Genomic DNA, 26,015 nt, shown 5'->3' with positions numbered 1-26,015 from the left:
AAGGATTACGCTCAAAATCAGACTTTGCTCCATCTCTAGTCTCCTCTGTGATCTAAAAGTAGATTATTCCAATGATTTGCTTGTGTCAGTTTTTCCTCCTTAGGGAATTAACAAAAATCAAGTCTCCTTTGCAAATATTTGGATTTAAAGGTGAAAAGTATGATTCAGGCATATTATTAAAATAATCTGATGAACTAGGAATGGTGACATTATTTTAGGAAGTCTATGAACATTCATAGTTACTATAACACATCATTGTCATACACAAGAGCAACATTTACAAACAGCTTCTATCCAAGAAATCAACAAAGAAAGAATTAAAGGAAAGACACAGTGCACTCTTCTTCACAGAAACTTAGAGGGCACAAAATGACTAATTAATGTTTTTTCCATACAGCAAGTATCATTGGCTACTACATTTTAACACTTACGAGATATTTTAAAGTAAAGTATTATTTACAACTTCTGTGCAGTTTGCCTTAAAGCTTTTATTAAACAGACACTTAGAGAAGTTATTTTTTCCTAAGGTAATTACAGATGAGATTCAAATAAAGTATTAAAATAAATACTTTGCCTGGTAGAAAAAAAATATTTTAATAAAGGATTAAAAATAAAATAGTTGTACCTTCCTACAGCAAGGAAATACATCAAAAACAGTATCTCCTTTGAAGCTGTAAAACTTGCTTAAAAATCAGTGTAAAAAGTAACTTACTGGAGAATAACAACAATTCCTTCAAAGCAAAGTGGTGATTGAAATGGAATGTATTTTTTAATGAATTTCCCTGTGCTCATCTTACAACAGATTAGTAATGTAGATGAATTGTTTATTTCAGAAGAACTCATATATATATAAGCATGATTTTAGAAAGTCCACACACAACAGATTGTGGTAAGAATTTGTATATTTTATTATCATTTCATTCCATCCAACTGCACACAAAGAAATCATTCAAATTATGAAGAAAGCATACTGGAATGTTGATTTTAGCAGGTTTTTTTCCTAAATTCTCCTTTGTAAGACTAAAGAACTGATTTTTAAAGGGGTTATATGGGAAACTTAAGTATAAAACTTTATTATTTTCATAGAATACAGAAAACTTGAACATTTTTAAAGTACTCAATGTTTCTAAAATATTATGGAGTTGATAAACAGTCATAAATTTAACACAGGTTCCCTCTAATTAAAAAAAAGTGGTTCTCAAAATAAATCAACAATTCCCTAGTGCATTTATAAAGAGAAAAGATCAAAAGCAGGAACTGGTATCTCTCCTTCCAGTGTTAATTAGTAATTAAAAATCTTAGCTTCATTAGTACCTACTCTGAAATGGTTTGATTTTTTTTTTCTTTTTTTTGATGGGGAATGAAGATGTTACACAGACAAATCCTGCAACAAAAGTCATAAAAATTAACCAGTTTTGAAACTGCTTGCCTTCATCACAGTTAAAAAACTATATGAAACTGTATTATTTTCTTTTAAATACACATCTTCCTTGTAGACCTCAGCTTTCAGTTGGTCTGGAGTTGCATGTAGCTGCATGTATTGCATAATTCTACTGGCCAAGTAACACCCTTCCTCTATGACAGTTCAGATATGTCTGATAATTTTAAGTAGAAATAAAAATATTAGCATAATTTTTTTGGCATCACACAGAAGCTGACAGCTCCTACTATTTGGTTCAACTGCAAGTCCTAAAGAAGAACTTCCTGTATTTGGGGCAAGAGGGACAGGATGGGCCTTGCCACTGTTTCAAAACCAAGTAGATGAAATGAATGTCCCTGTATGGATTTCAAGTGTCTTCCATTTGCAATTTGCTTGATGTCTCCACTCCTGATTCCGTCCTCACAGCTCGATATTTTCTGCATACAAGGTGATCAGCAGGATAGCAGTAAACCCTGTGAGCAAACCAGCATTCTGAATGAGGAAGAACGTCAGATCCGTCTTTCGTCCCGTCACTTTCTCCCGCAGCATATCGTTCATCTCTGGGAACTGAAAAAATAGGATATTTTTAGGTAAGTATTGCCATCTCGTGGTAGCATGCTTAATTTAAGGCATTAAGAAGTGAACCATATTGCTACTTTGGACTGAATATTAGAACTAACGGGGGTGAAAGCAGTCACAGGAAAATATCACCCTAATTACCCTGAAAAACCACTCCACCAAGGATGGTAAGATGAAACGGTGTTTTGTTCCTCTCTACTGTGGCTTCATCTGGCTGAGTCTCATGCAAATTTTCCCTTGATTCTAGCACACTCCTAGGTTCCAATTGCTGGTCTACATGTTGCAGCTAAGAGCAGCTGCCCTTGTATTGCTAAATGTTTTGTTTCTTCCTTCACTGCTATAAAGAGAAATCCTTGTTTGGGAAACAGAACATTAGGATTCTTCTGCTTCATCTAAAGGAAAATGAAGTGAAGATGAAAACACGGGCAACCCCTCAGAAATCAGAAACCTTTCACATGTGGAAGGTCTGGTGGGCTTGTCAGGTCAAGCAAGGAAGAAGAGGAAGACAATTGGTGTGAAACTGGTGGTACAGATGCAATATGACATTACAGTGCCATGAAGGGATTCTTCATTGCATAATATACGTCTTAGTGGTATAAACACAAGAGCAAAGGGTGACTGATCTGCTGCTAACTGCAGAAACAAAGATACTGCCCCTGGAGCCAGTGGAGGTGATGGCAGAAGAGCACAGGTATCAAGTTCCCTGCATGGGATGATTCAGGGTATGTGTGAGCTGGAGGTAAAGTCAGCTATGGTGGCTTTTGAGAAACAAGCCTTAAAGTATTCTCCTGTTCTGCTGAGAATAGTACAACCAGAATACAATGAAGAGAGTTTATTTCAGCCCTAGTCAGGAAGCCTTCAGGCTGGGTAACTCCAAAACTGTATCTTTCTTTGATCTCACAATACAAAAACAGCTATTGAAGGTACTGCAATTCTTGAAGAACAGGCTAAGGTTAGCGGGAAGAGCCCAAAGTTTCCCAGAAATGGTTCCAGAGCTCCGTCACACTCTTGCACAACAGGGCAAAACCAGATTAACTTCATGCCATACAGCAAGGCTCATCTGTGCACACACCTCAGCATACATTCCCACCTGCCCACAGCCTCCCCACTCAGAGATCCTATTGGCAGAGGTTGGACTATGCCAATACTGGCAGAAAAAAGAACAGCGAAAAGAAAAGGAGGAAGGCATGACATTCCAGTTACTCCTACCTGCTTCTGGACAAGCAAACCAGAAGTGTGTGAAAATCGTAAGAAAGTAGAAAGCCAGATCTCTGTACAGAGCACTTCAATACCCTATTTCAGACTTTTCAGGGGGAAGAAAAATTCAGATAGGTAACTGATACAGTCCAAAAACCTATAAAAAGAAAGAGAGGAGGGTACAGGGAGAGAGACAGATAGAGAGGAACAGAGAGAACAGAACAACAGATACAAAGAAAAGAATGTTACCTACTTTGATGGATTTAATAACAAACTTGAGTCACTATAAATTTATGCCATGAATTTTACACATCAGAGTTCAGTGCATTACTATTCATTATATGAGTGAAGCTAAACAAAAAGCATTAGCAATTAAGGTACTGCAAGCGTATGAAATAAACTACTTACATTGTTTATAACTCTAACAACATATTAAATCCTATAATATTACCTGAACTATAACAGTATTTAATTAAATAGTCACTATAAATATATGACAGTTCTAAATGCACATGGAACCAAACTGGGGTCTCAAATCTTTTCAGATTTGAGCCTCACTCTTCCAGTTCTGCACTCAAATGGATTCTCACGTGGCAGATGTAAACACCTTTGCACCTGTTGCATCTGTTCTTACAACACTGACTTAAACATAATAAAACTTAAAACTCTTGAAAGATCTCTCTCATTTTGAGACAAAACATCATTGTAAGAGGAAATTATGGAATATTGCTAAATAACTGTGAATCCAATGTCTAAATATTATCTGGATTTTAGCACAATTTCTTTTCCTTATATCTTCTAGCATATTTTGAAAAATAAATGGTAGACAGACTATTCTGAATAGAACTCAGCAAAATTTTTTGTCTGAACCAGGAAAATGAGGCTGACACTCTTTGATTTAAATCAGGACAGAATTTACATCAAGTTTTTCATTATCACTGTGGTTACACAACACCTTTCATTCAACTCAAAACTTAATATTTAACTTTATTCTCTTTACCTTTCTTGCTTTTCCCTCACAACGTGGTTTAAATAGACAAACAAACCTTTTAAAATAATGAGGTGAAATAATGTGACAGTTTAAAATGCTGAAACAAAGTGTTTATACCCTTTTTACTCTGATTAAACCAGGCCAAATTCATGAAAGGCTTGTCTCTGTCTAAAACCCCTTTTCAATAATCATATGATGAGGTGAAAGGCTTTAGTGTTTCATGAATAAACATAACTTGTTATGGATAGGTGAGGCTTTATGAAGCCTTACCTGTCGGTAACAATAATTATCTGTGCACCTCCATTAAGGGTTTAAGTGATGATATTCTATTATTATTATTGTTATTATTATTATTAGTCACTGGCATGAGAAGGAGAAAATACTAAATTCTGCTGGAGAGACTTAGAGGAGTACATGATTTTTTTGCAGAGAAATAAATAACTGAAAATGCAATTATATCTCACCATATCTGCCAGAGAGATGTACAGGAACATTCCACCAGCTATAGCAAAGATGATGTTAGGAGCAAAGTTGTTTCCTACTAATATTCCAAAGGCCAACCCGATGTAACAAGAACATGCAGATAGGAAATTGAAAAACAGAGCCTGCCGAGTACTCATTCCTGCATTAAGCAAGATGACAAAATCCCCTAAAAGAATAAAAAAAGAGAAAACCATATTCAGAAAATGACATTGTGGTTATTCTGATGTCAAAAGAAGTCTGAAGACATTATTTGTACACACATTATAACCTTTGTTGTTTTTCTCCATTCAAATAGGTGATCAGGATTTCCCTTCAAAACTAAGGAAATTGAAATATTCTAAATAAATAGTGATGCAAGATTGAGACAAGAGCATAGGAACACACCACTACCTATGATGATTTCTGGGTTTTAAATTAATTAATACAACACTGTATGCACCATATATAAACAGGATAATTAGTACCTGTCCAATATATGCTCCCAGCTTCCACCCACCTGCACTTGGGAACTTCCTGTGCCAGATGTGTGTTTTGGTGCTTGGTAACTTTTTGATGAATATTTTTTCTATTAATTTGTCTAAACTTTCTTTCAACCACTGCCAACTTTACGCCAACACAACCACCTACAACAGAGATTTCCACAGCAAACAACATGTGCAATGAAGTTTCTTACCCAGTTCATGAGGAAACTCTTCACACAAGATGGCTATGGAGGTACTGAGCCCTTGAAGCAGAGACAAAGTGAAAGAAGCCCCAATAGCCAAGCCATCAATGAAATTATGTACGGCATCACTCAGTGTCACCATCCAAGCAATGGTCCCAATCTTTGACAGTGGACGCCCCTTAAGACACTTGCATAAGCTGCTTTGGGTGGCTCCTTCCTGAAAAAAAATAATAATAATAAAACAATTACAATTACACAAAGCGCTGAATAAAGAAGTCAATGAATCACACTTCTGTCCTTAATTGAATGCCAAATATAAACTCAAGCACTGCTGCATATAGAGACCAAATTGCTTTGTCCAAGAAGCAAATGGCACAGCAGAAGCACCAAATGTTTTCTGTTTCAACAAGGTGACGTACAGGACTCAATCTCCCTTCTGACTGCAAAGTGTCACCTGGATGCCCTTCAGCTGAGACAGGAAGCAATTCAGGTCACAGTGGTCTGAATGTCTCTCTGGAGTCTCTGTCAGATAAAGATGGTCCCAAGCCTCCTCTGCCACCTCTACATAAGCATGTACAGTCAGAAGGATCTGATCTCAGTGATTGGTAGCATCTGTATTTAAAACAACTGGCACCACATCATGGTCTCAGAGACATACGCAGCTACCACAGGAACAGAATTCTATCTACATTACATATATGATGTGTCTATACTGTAGAATGTGTCTACAGTATAGACATATTCAGACATTACATAAAGTTTATTTCTAATTTTGGGCAATGATAGTCAAGTCCAGCTATTCAAATTAATTTCTACAAAGTGAATGTTTAATAAAAACAGCGGTGGCTAATTTTGACTGCACAATTAAAGACTCAGAGCATGAAATCAACAGGCTAATATAAAACTGCAGTGCACATACCCTCCAGGGATCTCACTAATTCTCCCCAGAAGTGGAAGTAATTTATACATGTGGTGCCATGAAATAATGAAAAACTTGAACACACATAGAAGGAACTGCCATTTTAACTGCAAGCACAAACTAAGCTCCCCTAAAAGTTCTTGGTCACCCATTTGATGAATTTCTATACACACATGCTGTCTTTGCAGAATATTTGCAAGCATTATAGTATTTCCCCCATTAAAAAAAAAATTGCTTATATAGCATTAACTAGTGCTTACTTATTGGAATATATAAGCAGTAATATATACGTATGTGTGCCTAGAGACACACACAGCACGGAATCACAGATTAGTTAAGGTTGCAAGAGACCACAGTGGCTCATCTGGTTCAACATCCCTCCTCAAGCACATGGCACAGGATTGCATCTTGGATGTCTCTAATGAGAAACTCTCTAATGAGTCCATAGCCTCTCTGAGCAATCTGTTCCAGTGCTCAGCCACCTGCACAGTAAAGAAGTTCTTCCTCATGCTCAGGTGGAACTTTCTGTGCATCAGTTTCTGCCTGTTGTCTCTTGTCCTACTGCTGGGCACCACTGAGCAGAGCCTGCCTCCATCCCCTTCACACCCCCCCTTCAGATACTCACAGACATTGATGGGCTGCCTTCTCTGTTGTCTCTTCTCAAGGCTGAACAGACCCAGCTCCCTCAGCCTTTCCTTTTGAGAGATGCTCCAGCCCCCTCATCACCCTCGTGGCTTCTGCTGGACCTGCCCCAGGAGCTCCATGTCCCATGCTGAGGAGCCCAGAATTGGACACAGCACTCCAGATGTGCCTCACCAGGGCTGGCCAGAGGGGCAGGATCACATCCCTCAACCAGCTGGCAATGCTCTTCCCAATGCACCCCAGGATGCCATTGGCCTTCTTGGCCACAAGGACACTGCTGGCTCATGGACACTCATGGACACACCAAGACACCCAAATCTTTCTCTGCAGAGCTGCTTCCAACGAGTCAGCCCCCAGCCTGTGCTGGTGCCTGGGGTTATTCCTTCCCAGGTGCAGGACCCTGCATTTTCCTTTGCTGGATTTCAGGAGGTTCTGCTCTGCCCATCTCTCCAACCTGTTGAAGCCCTTCTGAAGGGGTATTGGCCAGTCCTCACAGATTTGTGTCATCAGTGAACTGCTCAGGAGGCAAGTTCACCAAGTCCTTGATGAATAGGTTAAACAATAAAGGGCCCAATACTGAACCCTGGGGGACACCACTAGTGACAGGCCTCCAATGACACCCTGACCCACTGAGATCTGCTATTCAGCCAGTTCTCAATAAACCTCACTGTCCACTCATCCATTCCACACTTCCTGAGTTTGCCTGTGAGGATGTTGTGAGACACACTGTCTAAAGCATTGTTTAAGTTAAGGCAGGCAATATCCACTGCTCTCCCCTGAACCACACACATCTCCATTTCTTGAAGTATAAGGGTATAGAGGAACATCTCCTTCTCCTTAGGAAAAGGCCAAAGAGTATTTCAATGAATTTTCTTTAGCTATTAAAAAAAAACATTGCAAACTGGTTTAGTTTTGCCATATGCAAATGCTACCAGGCAAACTGATTTTTTAACTACAAGGAAATAAAATGATCAATAAGTCCTTGCAAAATCTTTCAGAATAGAGCTATAAGGTCCGCCACTTGATTTGCTCACAGGCCTCTTATCTGATTACATTCTTGTATTTAAGAGCTGACCTGGGACAGGACAAAAGTTCAGGTCAGGAATTTCTGAGTCAGGTGCCTATTGTACTGCCTGGAACTTATAGATAATGAAGCTTTGGTTGAGAAGTGCCAAAACCACCACAAAGCAGCCCCTATTCAGTCTACAGGAAATTCTGAAATTACACTTTTATGATGCAAAAATGAGCAATGGTATCAAAAAGTCAGGAGTTTCCCTGCTGATTCAAACACATAGGTTTTAGATTTGCATTACACACTTACCTTTAGTTTTTGAAGACTTTCCTCTCAACATTTCCTCTAACACAAGCAGCACCAATCATTTTTTTGAGATTATTAATTTGTACCTGTACTATTTCTGTTTGAGATAGGATCACTTACAAGTAATAGATCTCTCTCTTAATCCATGAAGACAAGCTGAATGTCACTTTAAGTAAGAAGTATTACAAAGCAAGCCACCCAAAATACATGAGTATAAGAAAACCCAAATGCAATTAGCAAAGCTCTTCCACCAATTCATCCAGCTTCCTGAGGTAAAGATCTGTTCTCTAATTTTTTCTGTTCCCTGGTGACCATCCTTCAAGTAGACTATAAACAGGAGGAAGAATTGTTTTGTAGACCTGATTTCTGCCTAAAGCACATCATCTTTCTTGCACATGTTTCTAGCTTCACTGAAGAAAGGGAGTTTGATCTAATGCACAAATTTTCTTTTTAAATAATTCACCCATTTTTTCCACCAAAAAGATAATTTAAAGTAATTGCAATTAATTTAGAGTACCAGTATTGATTTACTTCTAAAAATTACTTTATTGATTCAAACTTCCAAAATGCAGAAACAACCATAGTTTATAAACTAGCAATCAGTTTCTGCGACACCTTTGTTTTCCATCTATATCTATATATATATATATATATATATAGATATATATATATATATACATATGGCTATCTGCCATTTACGTTTACTGTGTTGCTCTGAAGTATCATAATTCTTACATGTAATCCATTTTAAATAATGTCTTGACAACTTCTCTAACTTATATAAAGTACAGTGAAATTGCCTTTCTGGATATACATTCTGAAGTTTACTAGATCATGTATCCAGTAGAGGTAGATGAACAAGTAATACATATTCTTCATGCTTAAGATAAAGGAGACTACTGACAAAATACCCTAGAACACATAGGATTCCAAAGCAAAAAATTAGCAATGTCTATCTCCTCTGGACTACTTCCATTTTCTCATGGTAGTTTAGCATACATCAAAAGAGATGCCAGCTAAGGAGCTCTGTAATCCCCAGCTGGACTATCAGGTTTCATTTTTATTAATTATTAGTGCAGTTCTACATTATTTGTATCTCCCCATTTATGGTAAAACAAAGACATCCTTGATATTTATGCTCTTCTAAACACAGGAGACTTTTAAAAAGTAATGGCCTCTCCTTCACTCCCAAACTTAAGAAATTATACAGAGACACTCTCATTTCATCTTACGATATCTCAGATTACAATAGTGATCACTATTGCCATTTCCAATGCATGCCTGATTCCCTCAGACATGAACCAGACACATCCTCTGGAAGAGCCCACAGGACCAAGAAGGAATCCTGACACTGCCACCAGTCAATAAATAAAGGCACTGTAAAGTTTTGCTGTACAACTCTAACCGTGTGCACTCAAGAACACAGATGTTTCAGCAATTTGTCTCTGAAATAACTTTCTTTCAAAGTTTCTGCTGTCAAGCCATACTTCAATGCATAGATACAAACTTTGAGTGGAGCACAAAGGTTTCCAAGGTTGCACTTACTGCTGCAAGTGAAAACAGAAAGTAGGTGACTAATTAAACATTTACTCTGACAGTCAATTTCTTCTGGCATCAAAGGAGAGAATATAGCTGGATCGCCATGGCTGAAAACAGCTACCACACCTTAGCAAAATCAGGCTTCAAATTCCCTCTTTAAAGCCTTCATTTTGATTTCTGACTACTCTGTATTTGCCCTCTTTAACAAGCCTGTTGATTATGGGGACACAATAAAATTCTCTTGGGTACACATTAGCTTATGCCAAATGGTTTTGCCTTAAATAGTACATTCTTGTAAAGTTGAATGCATCCCTACCCTCCTGTCATTACCCAAACTGCCCTAAAGCACCTTGGCCACATTGGCCCTCCCCTGACCCAGCCCTTCAAACCTCACTGGAGGAGGAGAAGAGCAACAATGGCTTTTTTGTTGCTACACAATATCACAGAACCATTAAGTTGGACCTCTAAGGCCATTGAGTCCAACCATTAACCTAATTAACCAAGTTCACCACTAATCCATATCCCTAAGGAACACCTCTAATCACCTTTTAAACACCTCCAGAGATGCTGATTCCACCACTTCCCCAGGCAATCTGTTCCTGGGCTTCACAACCCTTTCCATAAAGAACTTTTTCCTAATATCCAGTCTAAATCTCCCCTGGTACAACTTGAGGCTGTTTCCTCTTGTCCTGTCACTTAATATTGGAAAGAAGACACCGACCCCCAAGTGGCACAACCTCCTTTCAGACAGTTGTAGAGAGTGATAAGGTCCCCCCCAAGCCCCTTTATCCAGGCTAAACAATCCCAGCTCCCTCAGCTGCTCCTCAAAGGGCCCATGCTCCAACTCTTTCACCAGCTTTGTTGCCCTACTTTGGAGACGCTCCCGCACCTCAAGGTCTTTCTTGTAGAGAGAGACTTGAAACTGGACAAAGGATTCAAGGTGCAGCCTCAGCAGTGCCACAGGGGAATGATCACTTCCCTAGTCCTGCTGGCTGCACTGTTTCTGTCTCTGCAGAGAGTGGAGGCTTCTTTTACTTGTTTTATAAATCTACGAAATAAAACTTAGGGACACTCATAATACTAATTCCCTCATGGTGCCCATGTAATTTTAATAATTAAGCATGTTTCTTCTAGTTTTTAAGATGTTCAGAATCCACCACACTTCATGACATTTCTAGGGTAAGGACAAGTACAATTTTGGTGTTTTAAACCATGTGCATCAAATGCCCTGTGAGCCTGCAGCGTCAGTGCAGAGCTCCCAGCTTTTCTCCTGGTTGTTAGAGCCTGCTTCTGGCTTGCTCTCCTGCTTGCTCCTCTCTGCTCCCCACAACTTACTTAACTGGCTAATAAAAATACTTATTAAAAATACTTAACTGGCAAACAAAAAACTCTTCTATGGAAAAAAAGTCTGCCTTAAGACATCTAAATTTTTTTTACTATTTTTTTGGGTTTTTTTTTTAATAAGGCACAGTACTGGTCCTCCTTGCACAATACTGCTCCTCTCTACACGTGGAAAAAGACTAAAGAAGCACAAAAACTTCCTCTTCCTACTTCCATTTTCTTCTCAGACAGAAGGAAGTTGCCTTTGCAGTATGAAAACAAACACAAAGAAACACAGAGAACAAATCTGAAAGACAACAATACTTAAACCAGGAGGAGTGGCTTCTGTCTCAACATATCACCTCTGTGATTCCCACAGTATCCAAATACACTGTGTTATCACAAGCAGTGCTCACAATATACAGCCTGAAAGTTACTGTGCTAGTTTTTCTCTTTAATCATTGATCGGTAGAGCCAGGCTCTCACATTTAATAGCTTTATGTATTCAGGAACAAAATACAGATCATTTTGTATGATCAACGTTATCACAACAGTAAAACACACCACTGCTCTTTAAGCAAAACAGTAACAACAAAACCAAAATTAGCCAAATTAAATACAAGTTCAAATCTGATTAGATACATCTCTCTGTCCAGCCCATTGCAGCACTGATATAACATAGCCCTTTCTGTTGGATACAGAGTGCATCATTCAGCTTTTTCAATCTTGCCCCAAAGCTTGCCCTTGTATTTTTTTCATAGGGTTCAACCAAATTATAAGCTGTAATTCTACAAAAACTAGACAAAAGTAATAAAAATTCATATTAACTCTTCTCTTAGATATGCTTGTATAATTGGCAGGGAAAAAATAAATAAATAGACACCATTTTCATACCTGTGCTGAGATCACACTGATGCTGTCAAAACCAAGATTTCCATTGCTCTCTATGACAGCTGAATTTGCATAACATGTGCCCCCATTGCTGGACGATGGTGGTTTGGGTGAGTTAGTCTTATCCTGAGAATGATTCTCTTCTCCATTTTCAAAGTAGTTGTGGCCAGTCTAGGTGAAAAATAAACAAGTAGGTAGCTAATTAAGACAAAAGCAAAATAGCAATGTAAGAAAATAAAGACAAAAAGGAAAAGGTGGGTAGGAGATCATATTCATGCTGCCTTGCTTTCCATACCAAGTGATTGCTGAAATGAGCAGCAGTGAACATTTAATTTTTTTTAATTAACTCCAAACATAAGTTCCTAACTTATCTCTTACTTTTAGCTAATCAGAAAACATGGGAGACTTTTCACTTCTATACCTTTATGTAGAACCTCCCAAGCCAACCTGACCAAAAGCGATCAACATTTGCTGGTTATTCATGGTTGCTTGTCAAATAGAGCTCATTAGCCTTTGTCAGTTTACACAATTAAAGAAAAACAAATTCATTTTTTCTGTTTCTAGCTATTGCAAACAAGGGACAGTTGATCATCATAATTTTCAGTATCAGCACCACTCAAGAGAGCACACGGAAGACAAGTACTCTGACACAGGGGTGAAAAGTAGAGCCCTGGGCAAGAGGAGACAACTGCACTGTTCACTGAGCAGGTCTGTTCACTGAGCAGAGCTTGGGGAAACACAGAGCTGAAGTTACTGAACACCAGAGTCAGGCCCTATCAGTGCAGCTGCACTTTGCAGATGACCAAGAAGGTGTATTTGTCACACTGATTTCCTCTGCCCAAGGAGGAGCTCCATGGGCAGACTTCATTCTCTCCACCTCTTATATATTTCCATGTTTTTCTGATGCATTTAGCTACCACAGCAACAACTTGGCTCTGGAGAGCAACTGGAGTATATACTAAAGAGAGCAGACCACACTCACATCTGGATTCCATTCCCAAAGCTGCCTGCTTGTAACTCCCTCAAGAAAGGGAGATTTCTTGCCCTATTCATATGGGTTTTAAACAGATATATCAGAACACACAGTAAGGCTGAATTCCTCAGATAAAATAGGAAAAAACCTCACATTTCATGCATCTAGCAAGTATCTCACAAAGTATGACAGGTACTTTTAGGCAAGGCTCATTCAGTTAGTGATAGGTTTCATTACCTTGTTATAGAGCTTTAGTATCACTTTAAGAATCCTTTCCACAAAGAAGAGAATGTAGAATCCACCAAACACAGCAACAGCCTTCTCAACATAGTTATCTACTTTTGGGTCAAACCCAAATGCCTAATAGTGAAGAAAAAAGCAATGCAAATTAGTCTGTAATCTTAGTACATTTCCAGAAAAACAAACACACGTCACACTGCACAGATACCCCTCTATTACAAAAACCGTCTCTAGATCAACCACCAGTTTCCATGAGCAGAAGTTGTAAAAGATTCTGGTAGCATTACATTTTTTAAACTTGGGCAAAATGTTAACAGTGTACCTATTAAAGTTCACTACAACTTTATCCAGTGTATTTCTCTTTTTGTTTAGAGGCAGAATAGCCCTTGGTCCTTCCCAATGAACAACAAGACATAGTTCTTTAGAAACTAGTATGCAAACCTGTAATGATTTGTATCATTATATTATCAAATAATATAATGGTATATAATAATTATATATATCATTATTATTATCAAATAATTATTCTCCTTGCTTACCTCTGGAATGAGCTGGAAAATTGCATTAGAAAAGAGAGTACCAATGGCCAAGCCCACAAAGTAAGTTAAAACCTTGGGGAAATATGACTTCTTTAAGAAAGGAGTTAAAATCAATCCCAGAAGTGATGCCAAGTTAATGATAGACACAGCCAGGAACCCAAATCCCCAAACTGTGGACAAAAAAAGAGAAATACAAAATATTTTAGTATAACACCCACTTCAGTCTGCTTGTGATTTCTCTAATTGCTAAACTGGCACAAACTAGTAAAAGAGTCATTCCTTGGTTGAAATTAAAACTCACAAATATAAAATTCTTAAAATGCATAGGCAGTTAAGATGCATACCTGCAGAAAGGAAATATCTGAAAATATTTTCTGGGACAACCATATTAAAAATGGAAACCATGCTAGTAGAATATATGGGCTAACCAAACTGCTGGTAATGTAAATGAAGTCTCTCTACAGTCAATGAAGAGTAAAAATTAAGGCTTAGGCCAATAGTTGAAGCAGCTATAGCACAGAGAAAAGACAAAACTTCTTACTAGTCCCAGAGTTAGATCCAATTGACATTTACTTCTAAGAAACTCCATGACAACTCCAGTTGTCTTGGCTGTACCAGATATAAAAATCCTTCCTGATAACGGATGACTCCTTCAAATCACCGAGGTGATATCTCAGTTCCTAACCCTCCTCCCTCCTCCTGTCATTCAAAGAAATTTTGCTGGCTGAAAATGCTGCCCATCACTGTTTTTCAACAGGTGAGGTGAGAGATATCTGATAGTTGAGATAATTTTAATAGAGAAATGAAAGTGCATTAAAAAAGAGGTTCTAGGTTTAAAAACAAGGATATGTGATTTAGGTATGCAATGGCAAAAACCTTTCCTAAGAATCAGTAAATGCAGCAGGGTTCAGCATAATTTTGTTTCCCTCGCCATAAGTATAATCTCAGATATTTAGTGTTCAGGAACCAGGACTTGCACAAATCCATACCATAATTATTCTGGAGCCTGAATTATAGGTTGGAGAGGTGTGGTGTGGTTGTTGCTGCTCGTAAGCACTCACAAAGTTGTGCCTCTATAAGGAACATTTTTTTCCCTAGTGACATCTCAAATCCCTATGAGTAGAGAGAAAAACTTTAAAAGTTGTGCTAAAGAGGTCTACAAGGGTGGCCCAAGTAATGCCACAGAACTACGAAGTAATCCAAACAGGCAGAGAGTTTGTCTTTAAAAATTAACCACAAAAAATAATCAACGCCAACACAATGTTGCCTAGATGAGAACAGTTTCATATAATCCAAAAAGTTGCATCATTATAAGCTTGTATGTATGTAGGAAAGTCACCACCAATTCCTCTCTGCATAGCAGAAACTAAGAGATCAGATTATGGTCTGATATTATTTCCTGGAACACAACTGGCAAACACACTAAGCTAAATTCCTCACCTGCAACTGGGATACTCTACTCTGTACAGTGTCACAATGTTTTTATAAAATGAATTTCATATCATGTCAAGAACAGAAAGCATTAGAAATATTCAAAGCATTTGCAGATGTATCAATGCCAATTACAACACTTATTTGCCAATTTTAAGAGAGCCACACAGAGAGAGGGAAAAACAACTAGATATGGGTAGATTCACTAAGCTACATAGATTAATTTTTATTAAACTAAATGACAATTAAGATTGTAACTATATTTTTGAAATCAAATTTATAATAAACAGGTTTCCAGTGTTATCATGAGTCAGAAAACACTGTCTAAATTTGGGATTACTACATATGTACGAGAGTATTTTAGTTTTGTGCATGGACATCTACCCATATTCTGTGCAAAAATATACATTTTTAACTGAGCTGAAAAAATTCCAAGACAACCACTGTTGGCAAAGTTCCTGCATTAAGGACTGTATTTCACAATATTATGTGCCTTAAAATGGTTTTATTCACTAGGACTCCATCCACACTAGTCTTTTCATGAGTCCACACATCTCAGAAAGCTGGGTAGTCTGACTTTATGTACGAGAGCAGGGCACTCAGATGCTGTGCTAATTCTTTCCCTGAGATGGATGACTCAGTCAGTTTTTGCTAACTGCTATTATTCTTTCTGTCTTTAAACTGTAGCCTCAATAAAGAGACAACCAAGATACCCAAAGGCACAAGAAATCCAAAAAATAAAACTGCAGGAGTGCAAGTAAGATGCCCTCCTTAGAACACTGCTGCCCAGCACTGATCCTTGTAAGAACAGGCAGGCTCAGGCTCTTCCTTAACCTTGTCCAGGTATGAAGAGGAAGTGAGTGCATGAATACCTTTCTGAAGAAGTCAAGCAGAGGACACAGAAGGTGTTTGTCTTGGACATGAAGAATGCCACTGGGCAGTTTCAGCTATTTGATACCTCTCTATACCCCTCCCTATTATCTTTCAAAGAAGCAAGCAAGGAGAGGAGCTGAGTTTGCCCAAAGATCAGATAGTTTTACAAATCCCGGGACAAAAGACATTAAAACCTGTTGTCTTCCAACTTCCACTCTGCTTTGGCATCACTTATTTTTTATTCAGAGTAGCTGCTCCTAAAGCTCATTGGACTGGTTTCTTCTGCATGTCTTGTCCATTAGTATTTTGGAATACACTTTATTATTAAGAGAGTGGTGGTCCCTGGGGAGAAAATTCACATAGGCACAGCTGGAAACAGGCATGAAGGATTTTGCTCCATGGGCAGTAATTGAAATCATCTGGGCTCAGTGCTACTGACAGATTCACTTTGTGATGGGGTGGGGGTGTATAAATCAACAGCTGCATTGGGCACTGGGCCTTTCTAGGAATCTCTGTTCAAACAGGTACCACCATGTGTCGCAGTGGTTTAAAATGCCCTAACCATGGGCCTGCAGATTTCTTGTGCTGCAGCCAAGGGAGGGGCAGGGAGAAGGCTGCCTTGCTTATCTGGCTATCAGACATTGCTTCTGAGCTGGACATTGCTTCTGAGCTGGCCAGATAAAAGAAAAGCAAGAGGGATGGTTTAAGTAGCCTAGGAGGTTAACTGTAGGTCAAGGATTCCATGTTCAACCTATTTAACCAGCACCCCCTCCCAAAAAAAAGAAAAATAAATAAAAAGAGAACAGATCCTACTCTCCAATGCAGATCTAATGGTGTTCTTGGTAATGTGTCTGCATATGATACAAGCAATCTAGAGCAGTCATGCTAAATTGGTGCCATGGTTTCAGTGATTACTCAATCAGAATTCCAATCTTTCATTGACACAACAAAACACAACTATGTTTTATAAAGATGATCACCTATATTAATCAGAATGTTATTAATACTAGTATTTCAAAAGTTACAAAAAGCACTTCCGTATCTCTTCTTATGAATACTGACATTAGGCACTACTAATCCAACATCCTAACTTTTAACATTAATTCAGTTGATTCCCTTGGAACAGTAAGTTCATTGGGAATACTGACTTGAATTATATCTGATCTTTTTTAGTGCAATAAGTGATTTCTTTAATGAGATAAATATTCCCTGTCCAATGCTTTTTACTGCACTGTACAGTTCTGTGCACAATAAATATAGAAATAAGAGTGAGAAAAAGAGGGAGAAGATTAGGGCTACTTAACCATGTAACAATCTTCCTCCTGGAGGGGTCATCACAGAATATGACATGAAAGCAGGAGTCAGAATTTGGAAAGAATATGAGTATTTTTCCCCAGTAAACCAGTCACTGGCTTACCTGACAGTCCCCCTGCAAATAACTCCATTCAAATGTAGCCCAAGTAATTCTAACTCTACCTGCCTCCATCCAGGCAGATTCCACCAAGTTCAATTTCCCATTGCAAACCACCTGCACAAACTTCCCTTCTGTACACTCATCTTTTCTTCTATTAACCAGCTATAAGTACGAGTCCTTATGTTTCAAAGCATAAACCATTATCCAAACAAAACCAGTCAGAAAGACTCTTCCTTATGCGGGCAAAATATTCCATAACCTTCTAGTCAGTTCTTTCACCTTTCTTACAGCATTTTAAATAGATCACTGTCAAGAGATACCAATTTTGTTTGGATAGTCTGCTGACCTAAACCAGCAGTTTATGTTCCCACTTTGGAACCATATCTTCCCAAACAAGACATTCCTGTTATTTATAGATAAATGCTTACTGTTCCTCTAAGAAAACCCCACTCCAGTCCCAGCATTAATGCAAGTAATAGTAACGAACCTTGCAAAGAATGTGGTTTAGATGTGTCCACAAAGCTTTCCTGATGGTCACATGGGTGAAAAATTAGTTGTTGCAAAACTGCAGGACATATTGTAGAGAAGCTGGAATTTGATATGTAACTGTCATTCGGTATCCCATGCAAAGAAAAGATTTCTTCACTAGTCAAGCACTGAAATTAAAAGGGATTTTGACAACTTAACACATTAATGCAAACCAAAAGAAAAAAGACATACAGTGAGAAATCCAAGAATTACAACATGGAAGTAATGTAATGCATTTTCAGGAAAGTCTACACAATGTACATTGTGCATGAAAATACTGTGATTGCTTGATATGAAGCAGAAATGATTCAAAGTACTTTAAGTTAGATAAATCAAAAATCAATAAACCCCTTACTTAGGAGACAATTGGAGATCTTTTGCCCTGAGAACTCAGACAGTTAAACCTCATAATATATTTGGAAAAATAGCTTCAAAGTAATTAAAACCCAATGTAATTACAAAATAATTAAATTTAAGAGCAGACTAGATACAGTTAAAATCTCAGTAACAGAGTGTGCCAGAAAAGGACTGGTAATTCAGTGACAGCTTATTCATGTAAGTGACCACTTGTACTTTACAACAACACTTCTTATTTATCTCCCCAAATTAACTCCTTAAAAATGGTCTAAAGCCAAACATTTTTCATTCCTCTTACAGCAGTAACTCTTGAGACCAAACATTGTCTTGTAAAACCACGAGATAAACTCCTGCTTGGGATCTTCACTTTGCCTTTAGCACAGGACATAACAGTGTCTGATGGGTCAACAATAAATATACTCAGCAGTGCTAAACCAGGCCAGGGGCAAGGCAAGGCTGGTTCCTCTGTTTGTCATTTTCAACCAAAAAGATAAAATACAAACCACAAAGTATCAAAAAGATACATCTACAGAAAAAAATTTGAGTTTTTTTATGTGAAATGTTCCAAACTGCTGAAATCTTTCATCTAACGCTTTCTGTTCATTTACATTCTTTATTTCCTACAATAATAAGGGAAAACATTCTTTTTCTGGGTGTATACAATAGTTTTGTGCAGTTATTGCTGCACAATAAACACATACCAGGGTTGAGTCTCAAGACCAAAGAAATCAAATGTTTTCTTCTATTTGAGACATCAATTCCAGCATAACTCTCCCTGTAGCAAATCTCAGTATGATTGCAAGCAGAGAGCACTGGAAGCCTTAGCAAAATAAACACAAACAGTCACTCCCTGCTCTTCTCAGTTTTTGCAACCTTCAGATTACACAGCATGTCTCCAATAATTCAACATTATTATTTATAAGGCAATTAACTCCTAGAGATAAGCCAGAGTGATTCCAAGTCATTTATTTCATCAGAACTGCTTCCGCTCCTGTGAATAAATATTTTTGTCACTGTCCAAAAGGTGAAAGGCATGTACTCATCACCAGAACGTGACTCTTTGATTTGCTTGGATGAAGAGAACATGCAGGCCAATTCAAATGATTTCAGCTAAATTACATCCAGGGTATTTCTGTCCTTCCTCTTTAACTCCGCCAGTCTAGCAGAGTACTCAGGCACATGCTTGAACTTAAACCTAAGTGCAAATTTTGTTAAGGCCATGAGACCCCAAAGATTCAAATATACAGAAGCAAAGTGCACATAATTTCATCTTTCAATGTCAATGCTAATGTCAAATAAATATCACATATAAAATAAATAGAGCTTTATAAAAGAAGATGGATTTTTGCTTTAAAACATGTTGCTCTTTTTAACCTACATGAAAGTGAATAAAGAAATCATCACTGAACATACAGTCTTTAACAGGCCAATACACAAACCACTGGAGCTTTCTAAACTGCCTATGCGTCTAATCATTTTACTGTTAACTCTGCATTTTGGAATAATACAACATAGATGGCTAATATGCCCACAGCAAAACAAAGGGAGGATAGTTGTGGTCTACAGAATAGTTCCTGTATGGTGCTTATTTACCAGCTCACGGAGCCATTTCTGGACATCTGTGGTTAGAAAACTGAGCCAGTAAGAGCTGAGAATTTGCACCATAACTATCTCTGAAAGAAATCACCTTTAACTATTTCATTCCTAAGATACAGAATAGAGTATTAGCATTTTAAAATACCAATACATTGGTATTAACATTAATTCACAAAAATCCAAACAATATTGTGGGAAGGAAAACAGATAATGGAGAGAAACTAAATGAGACACAGCATAAATTAATACATCTGACAATTGTAACCTTGCCTACACACAAACATGGAGGTGAGAAATACCATCATAGAAGAGCTCTTTCATGTGAAATTGAGAAACAGCATTGTTTTAATTACTATTATTATTTTGATCAGGGACAAACCCAGAGGATAATGATTCTTATAAATGATTCATTGTTATAAGTCACCTCATACTCTCAGTAAACTCCTACATACATCCAAGAGCTAAAAAGCAAGCGTGCATGAGTTCACCAGCACAATTAAAGGATTAATTAAAAGACTGAATCTTTTAGAAGCCTTGGACTGGAGCAAGGCATGTTTTGCACACTGCAAAACTCTGCATTTATCTTTTCAGGATAAATAAATGCATTAACACAGCCACATTGCTGTAAAAACATAAGATATTTAATTTGTAAGACTGATGGACCATCTCATCAGAGCGAAAATTTAGCCTCATGGAACAGGGGACTGAAAATGATGTCCTGACTCACCAAACCTGCTGTTGTGTCTGTCCCCTGCTGTGCAGCAAGACCTTATCACAGTGATAAGGTGAGAGGATTTCCTGTAATGTGACTGTCACCGAGAGTTTAGTAAACAATTGCAAAAAATATATAACAAAACTGATCATCCCTGAACTGTTAAAAAGTAACTTTAAAAATGCTTTAATGAAAACTGGGGAGAAGCTTAATCATAGATTTCACACAGTTACAGAATACTGAGACTTAGAAAAAATTAAACTATGAACTAGGTTATTCAAACAGATGTTTACTTTTACCCTGGTAAGCCTCTCCCAAAAATGATCAAACAATATGGGATTCCTCTAACTGGAGAAATTAACTGGAGAAATTAACAAAAAATGCTACAGTAATAACTACCTTTTAAAGGCATCAGTCTCTTCTGTGATCTGCTGTGTTCTTATCATTGCTCTACCTCTTTTATCTGTAGCATTCCACATGTGGAGCACTAAAATACTGAGCAGCATCCTGCACTGCAATTTCTAGATGTTGCCAGATTAAATGCCAGCCCAGCCCACCCTAGGGCTGAGCAGTGGGTCCCACAGTAGCAACTGCAAACAAGAAATGCAGTGAATGCCTATTTAACAAGGCTTCTTTTCCCTCCCTATTTTTTTAACTTAGTCTGAGCATGCATAAGGCAAAATAGAGACATACAGCTCTGCCTTCCTCAACTTACTTGCAAGAAATGAAAGCATCTAATGCTGATGTGGTAACACCTTTGTGTCACTTAGGACAGGTAAAAAACTGGATGATGCAGATGATCATCCCTTCAATAAGCAGCACTCCATGAGAAAGAGTCAGATGGAGCTGCCCAAATGCACTCGTGTGCTTTAGGGATGTCACACACCCTACAACATGGGCAAGCCTGGGAGCTGAAAACTGTCCACAAATACTGAAATTTACTGAAAATATTGTAGAAATAAGACACTTAATGGGTACAATAGCTAAGCCTATTTAGCATCTCACCGGCCAGGCAACATCAGGTCATGGTGTTGGATGAAGACCCTAACTCTGTCACTCTTGTCTCCATTCCTTCAAAAGGACAAGTTGTAACTAGTGAAAAACTACCCCAAAAATCCTCAAATCAAAGAACATACTAGCCTGGTTCTAGTCTAGCTACAAAACTTACTTGATTTTAACTCATCCTGAGATAAAAGGTAATTATATCTGATTACAAATATTAATTTTAAAAAGAAATTAAATTTTGTCAAAATGTTTTGTTTAAAAAATAAAATGCATTACATTAAAACACAGGACTCAGGTATACCATCTAGACTGGCATAAATACAGATTTATGAAAGCCAAAGAAGGAAATAGGAGCATGATTTTAGCACCTACCAATTACATCAAAGCATTAAAAAAAGCTGAAATTAACAAGGCTTCTTTCCAATACCCATTTACCTTCCAGGCATTTTTTGACCAAAAATTCTGAGCATGTCATTTATTCCTTTGGCACGCACGTGTATGGCTGCCATACTACAATGAATTCAGTGATAGAAGATCAAGTATGGTTTCATGGTTTTTACAACTTGCTAATAATGTAAAATACAGAGCAAATAACAAACCATCATATCTATTAGGCTGCAATTGCTAATTTAATCTCTATTAGTATGACTAAAATGTGTGGCAATTCCACAGTAAAATGTGAAAAAAACAGCACTGCTCAGTACTTGTGCTTGCCCAATTAGCACTTATTTGTCTGACAAGGAGTCTTAGCTTACATATTAAGAAAAGGTGATAACAGAAAAATTGAAGAGCAAAGAAAATATTAACACAAAATAAAAATAATTATAGAAGTGCATGATGAAAGCAAAAAGAGACCAAAAGCAGAAGAAATTGGTGACAGTTAAATCCAAAATTCAAAAAGGGTGCTCAAAAAATCCAGGTTTTTTCTTCTACATTAAAAAATCAGCATCTTTACAGACATCATAGGACACAAGTTGCCACAAACACCTACACAACTATACACACAAACACTATCACCAACAAATTAAATAATTTTTTTAATTCTCCCTTTTCTTTTCAAGTCAACCTGGTATCAAAAGAAAACAGAAATCAATCAAGCAAGCAAGCAATTAATCTTCTTCTGGTTTACACACCCAGACTTTCAATTTTTAAGAAAATGGATGAGCTTCTTGTGGATCTTTTCATGAGATTAATAGGCTTACCAAAATAGTTGTGAATGAGACATTAAAACTAAACACTAATACTGGGATAAAATTACAGAGACTGCTCCTTCCTGCCAAGTGCTTTATCACCTGTCCCTTACAGACCAGCTCTCCACCAAAAATGCCTTCAGGCTTGGGATGAGGGACTCTCTGAAGAGCAGGGGTATGTTATCTTGATTCAAAGAAAAGCCTGGGAGTCATCCCACTAAGTCTGGACACAGAAGTTAAGAACTGAAAGCCTAAGATAAACCTTCTGCCCTCCTACAGGCAGGAACTTAAGCAGCCTGAATGGATTCTGATGCCTTGAGGAAGACCTGGATCACTCTCCAGAGGTATTCACTTTCCTCTGTTGAGAATCAGTAGAGCTTAGGCCTCTAATGCCTTCCAACACCCAAACTTGCATTAGGCCACTTCATGTCTTCTGTCATAACCAGCAGATGTTGAATTATCAACTTGTAAGCACAAAGACTCATGGTGTCTAAAAAAGGATTTAAGTGGCGTGAGTCTGCATTTGCATGTGCCACCTGCCCAAAGTCATGGACATACCTGACATCCATGAGGGATCAAAATGCACTTGCTTTAATGGCTCAAGCTGATGGAGCAGCCATAAGGATAATTTTAAGAAGGAATGCAAGTAACTCAGAAAAAAGTAGTTTTCATTTCAAAAATCATTTCACTATGATACCCTAGATATAATTCAACGTGAACATAATTAGAACACGCCTGTAAAAAGAACTGTTTCAGTTAAACTTCAAGTTACTTATGAGAGACATGCATTCATAGTAATAAGAAAGAGCATTACTCTTTTTTTTTTCCGTCTGTAGCCTGTGTACGAGAGCTACGTGCTTTTGCAGACAGAAAACCTGAAGGACTGAAGAATCTACTCATTTCTATGGCCTTTTAAAAGAAAGCTGCTTTTCATAGCCATAGTAAACACTGCTAACTTGTACTTAGCATGTGTGGCTGAGAATGTTTATATTTGTAACACACCGAGTTGGAACAGTGACCAGTTTGTGAGATTTGAAAGCAGCAACTCCTACAAACATTGCTATGCTTATACTGAATACTACATTGATTTCAGGGCAATTAAGTCCCAATTAAACCTTTCTAAAACAAAGAGAGCTTATTCAAAGTTTGTCTCCTTCACAGAAAAAGCAGAAGAGCTTTTAACTCCACGTTAGAAAACAATTCTCAAGGTCTCTAGAGCCATCGCTCCTCTGTTTCTTAGGGAGTGGAATCAAACCAGAGAAAACAGTCATTTGGCTTTCCTTTCATTTTTGTGACTTTGTGCCTCTGATTTCTAAGCATATGGAAATCTCAAAATTTCCCTTCAAGGAAACAAATTCAGTCCAGGATGGTCCAGGTAAGTGAAATTACACAGATTTTAAAGTACCAGACAGATCTGAGTTTCTGATGGTGACATTAAACAGAGCACAAATGTTTTAAAGAGAAGTAATATTCCAGTAATATCCAGACAGTAAATTAAATATCAGTTTAAAAAGCTTTTGGTAGATTAATCGACAGGTGTACACTTTGCACTCAACTTAGATAAAAGATGTGAAAATGTCTGAAAAAGTTTCTTTACACAAGCAGACCTGTTTGTATAATCGAGATTTTGCTGCCTCATGACAACCATATTTCAACAGCTCCTGAAGATTTGCTTATTCAGCTCTCGGAGGGAAACACTAGCTGTTCTCACACACTCCGTGCAGTTGGACAGATGCTATTTAACCGCGAAAAGAGACAGTTTGAGAGCCGAGCTACGAGGAGGGAGAGCCAATCCCGGGGCAGCCCGTGCGGCAGCAGCTCCCTGAGGCACGGCAGCTTCTCCCGCTGCCCTCACCGGCGCGCCGGCACCTCTGCCCGCAACGGAGCCCAGAACCCAGCAGACATTTGCTCCCTCCCGCCTTCCCTCCCTCCTTCCCTCCCGGCTTCACCGTGAGGAAACACGAGGGCGGCGAGACTTAGACACTACGGAGCTGCCCAGCCGGCCCGGCGCGCTGGCTCCGGGACGTTTCCAGCCCGGCCGCGGCCGCGGTGCCGGTACCTGGTTGTGGTGCAGGTGGGCGAGCGGCAGCGCCGAGCCCAGGGCGGGCGCGGCGCCCAGGCGCTGTAGCAGCGCCGAGAGCTGCCCCGCCGACAGGCTGTGGTTGGCCCCGAAGACGCGCAGCACATCGTCGGCGAAGCTCGTCGAGCTCTCCGGCCCCGGGCCAACCCCGGACTGCCTCTCCATCCCGGCGGGACGCGGCGAGTGTGGCGGATGGCGCAGCCCCGCCGCGCCGCCCTGGCCCCTGCCCACGGGCTCCGCGGGGCGGGAGCGGGGCCCGCCCGCTCGGCCCCTCCCCGGGGGGCGTACTGGGGATGCGGGGCGGGCGGCGGCGCCGCGGAGCTCCCGGCGGGGCGCGGGGCCGTCGCTCGGTGCCCGCCGCGCCGTCGGGCCAGGCCGCTGACCGAGTGCTCGCTGAGCCCCGCCGCCCGGGGGCTGAGGGCAGCCACGGGCTCCCCGCCACCCTGTGTCACCACAAAAGGTGGCGCGGGGCCCTCCGAGATCGGCCCACGCGCGGGCAGCTGCGGAGGATGCAAAACTCCCGGTTGCCACCGGCCCCGGCCCAGGGGCCAAGAGTCACACAAGCATCAGAGTCATGGCCCCCGCTGCCGTTCCCAGACACAGCCCCAGCCTGCCCGTCTGCCCCTCACCCAGCCGCCCTGACCCTCTGCATGGCAGAAGGGATAACGCAGGCCAAGGTCCAGGCCCAGGCAGGTGCTGCACACACCTCACCAGCACTATCTCCTGAGCCCAGGCTCCTGGACCTTGGAATGAGTCCTTCGGTTGGCAGCCAGTTAGGAAACTTGCTTCTCTCAGGCCCCCTCCCTCACACAGGCTGAGACGTAGATTTGTGTCTAGTCTACCTTTTTAGGCAGGATTAATGCACAAAAAAGCATGTGATTTCATGCACGCCTTTTAACAAACAGAGAAAATTGTGACTGGTCACAGGTGTATTCCTGGGGGCTGTTGCTCAAGTGGTTTAGATAAAAATGCTAATGCTACTGGACAGCAGCCCCAGCTCAGCAAAGATCTGTGCTGTTAAGTTATCCTGTAACTGCCTTTTACAAAATTTCTTACATATCCACATAGTGGACGGAGACAATGTGTTTTCCAAGAGTTTGGGGGGTTTTTTTTA

At 39.4% G+C, this 26,015-nt stretch overlaps 1 protein-coding gene across 2 annotated transcripts; it reads right to left on the bottom strand.

Moving 5' to 3' along the window:
• Nucleotides 1–884: 884 nt before the first annotated feature.
• Nucleotides 885–25,386, bottom strand: SLC39A8 (solute carrier family 39 member 8). 2 transcript variants are annotated; one of them, XR_011679949.1, is made up of 9 exons: nt 24,881–25,386; nt 17,921–18,089; nt 13,716–13,885; nt 13,174–13,296; nt 11,967–12,134; nt 5,344–5,551; nt 4,652–4,836; nt 3,209–3,353; nt 1,852–1,987 (listed from the first exon to the last, which is right to left on the bottom strand). XR_011679949.1 is itself a non-coding variant. In XM_071431845.1 (8 exons), exons 1-8 carry the CDS (start codon nt 25,064–25,066, stop codon nt 1,841–1,843), a joined length of 1,356 nt encoding a protein of 451 aa, XP_071287946.1. In that variant the 5' UTR covers nt 25,067–25,386; the 3' UTR covers nt 885–1,840. The 2 variants fall into 2 exon arrangements, 1 of the variants encoding a protein (XP_071287946.1); XM_071431845.1 differs by lacking the exon at nt 3,209–3,353 and having other exon boundaries at nt 885–1,987.
• Between the last annotated feature and the right edge of the window lie 629 nt (nt 25,387–26,015).

The sequence above is a fragment of the Agelaius tricolor genome, unplaced genomic scaffold, assembly GCF_023055355.1.
Source record: "Agelaius tricolor isolate 1412-34295 unplaced genomic scaffold, bAgeTri1.0.p SCAF_8, whole genome shotgun sequence".
Lineage (NCBI taxonomy): Eukaryota > Metazoa > Chordata > Aves > Passeriformes > Icteridae > Agelaius > Agelaius tricolor.
This window is presented reverse-complemented; position numbering and strand designations above follow the sequence as displayed.

Excerpts from the sequence above, each read along its gene's own strand:
- SLC39A8 (XM_071431845.1), bottom strand. The coding sequence starts at position 25,066 with ATGGAGAGGCAGTCCGGGGTTGGCCCGGGGCCGGAGAGCTCGACGAGC. Across the intron at positions 13,297-13,715 it reads TTTTCCAGCTCATTCCAGAG|GCATTTGGGTTTGACCCAAA; the intron begins GTAAGCAAGGAG and ends CTTCACTATTAG. Across the intron at positions 4,837-5,343 it reads AGAGTTTCCTCATGAACTGG|GGGATTTTGTCATCTTGCTT; the intron begins GTAAGAAACTTC and ends TTATTCTTTTAG.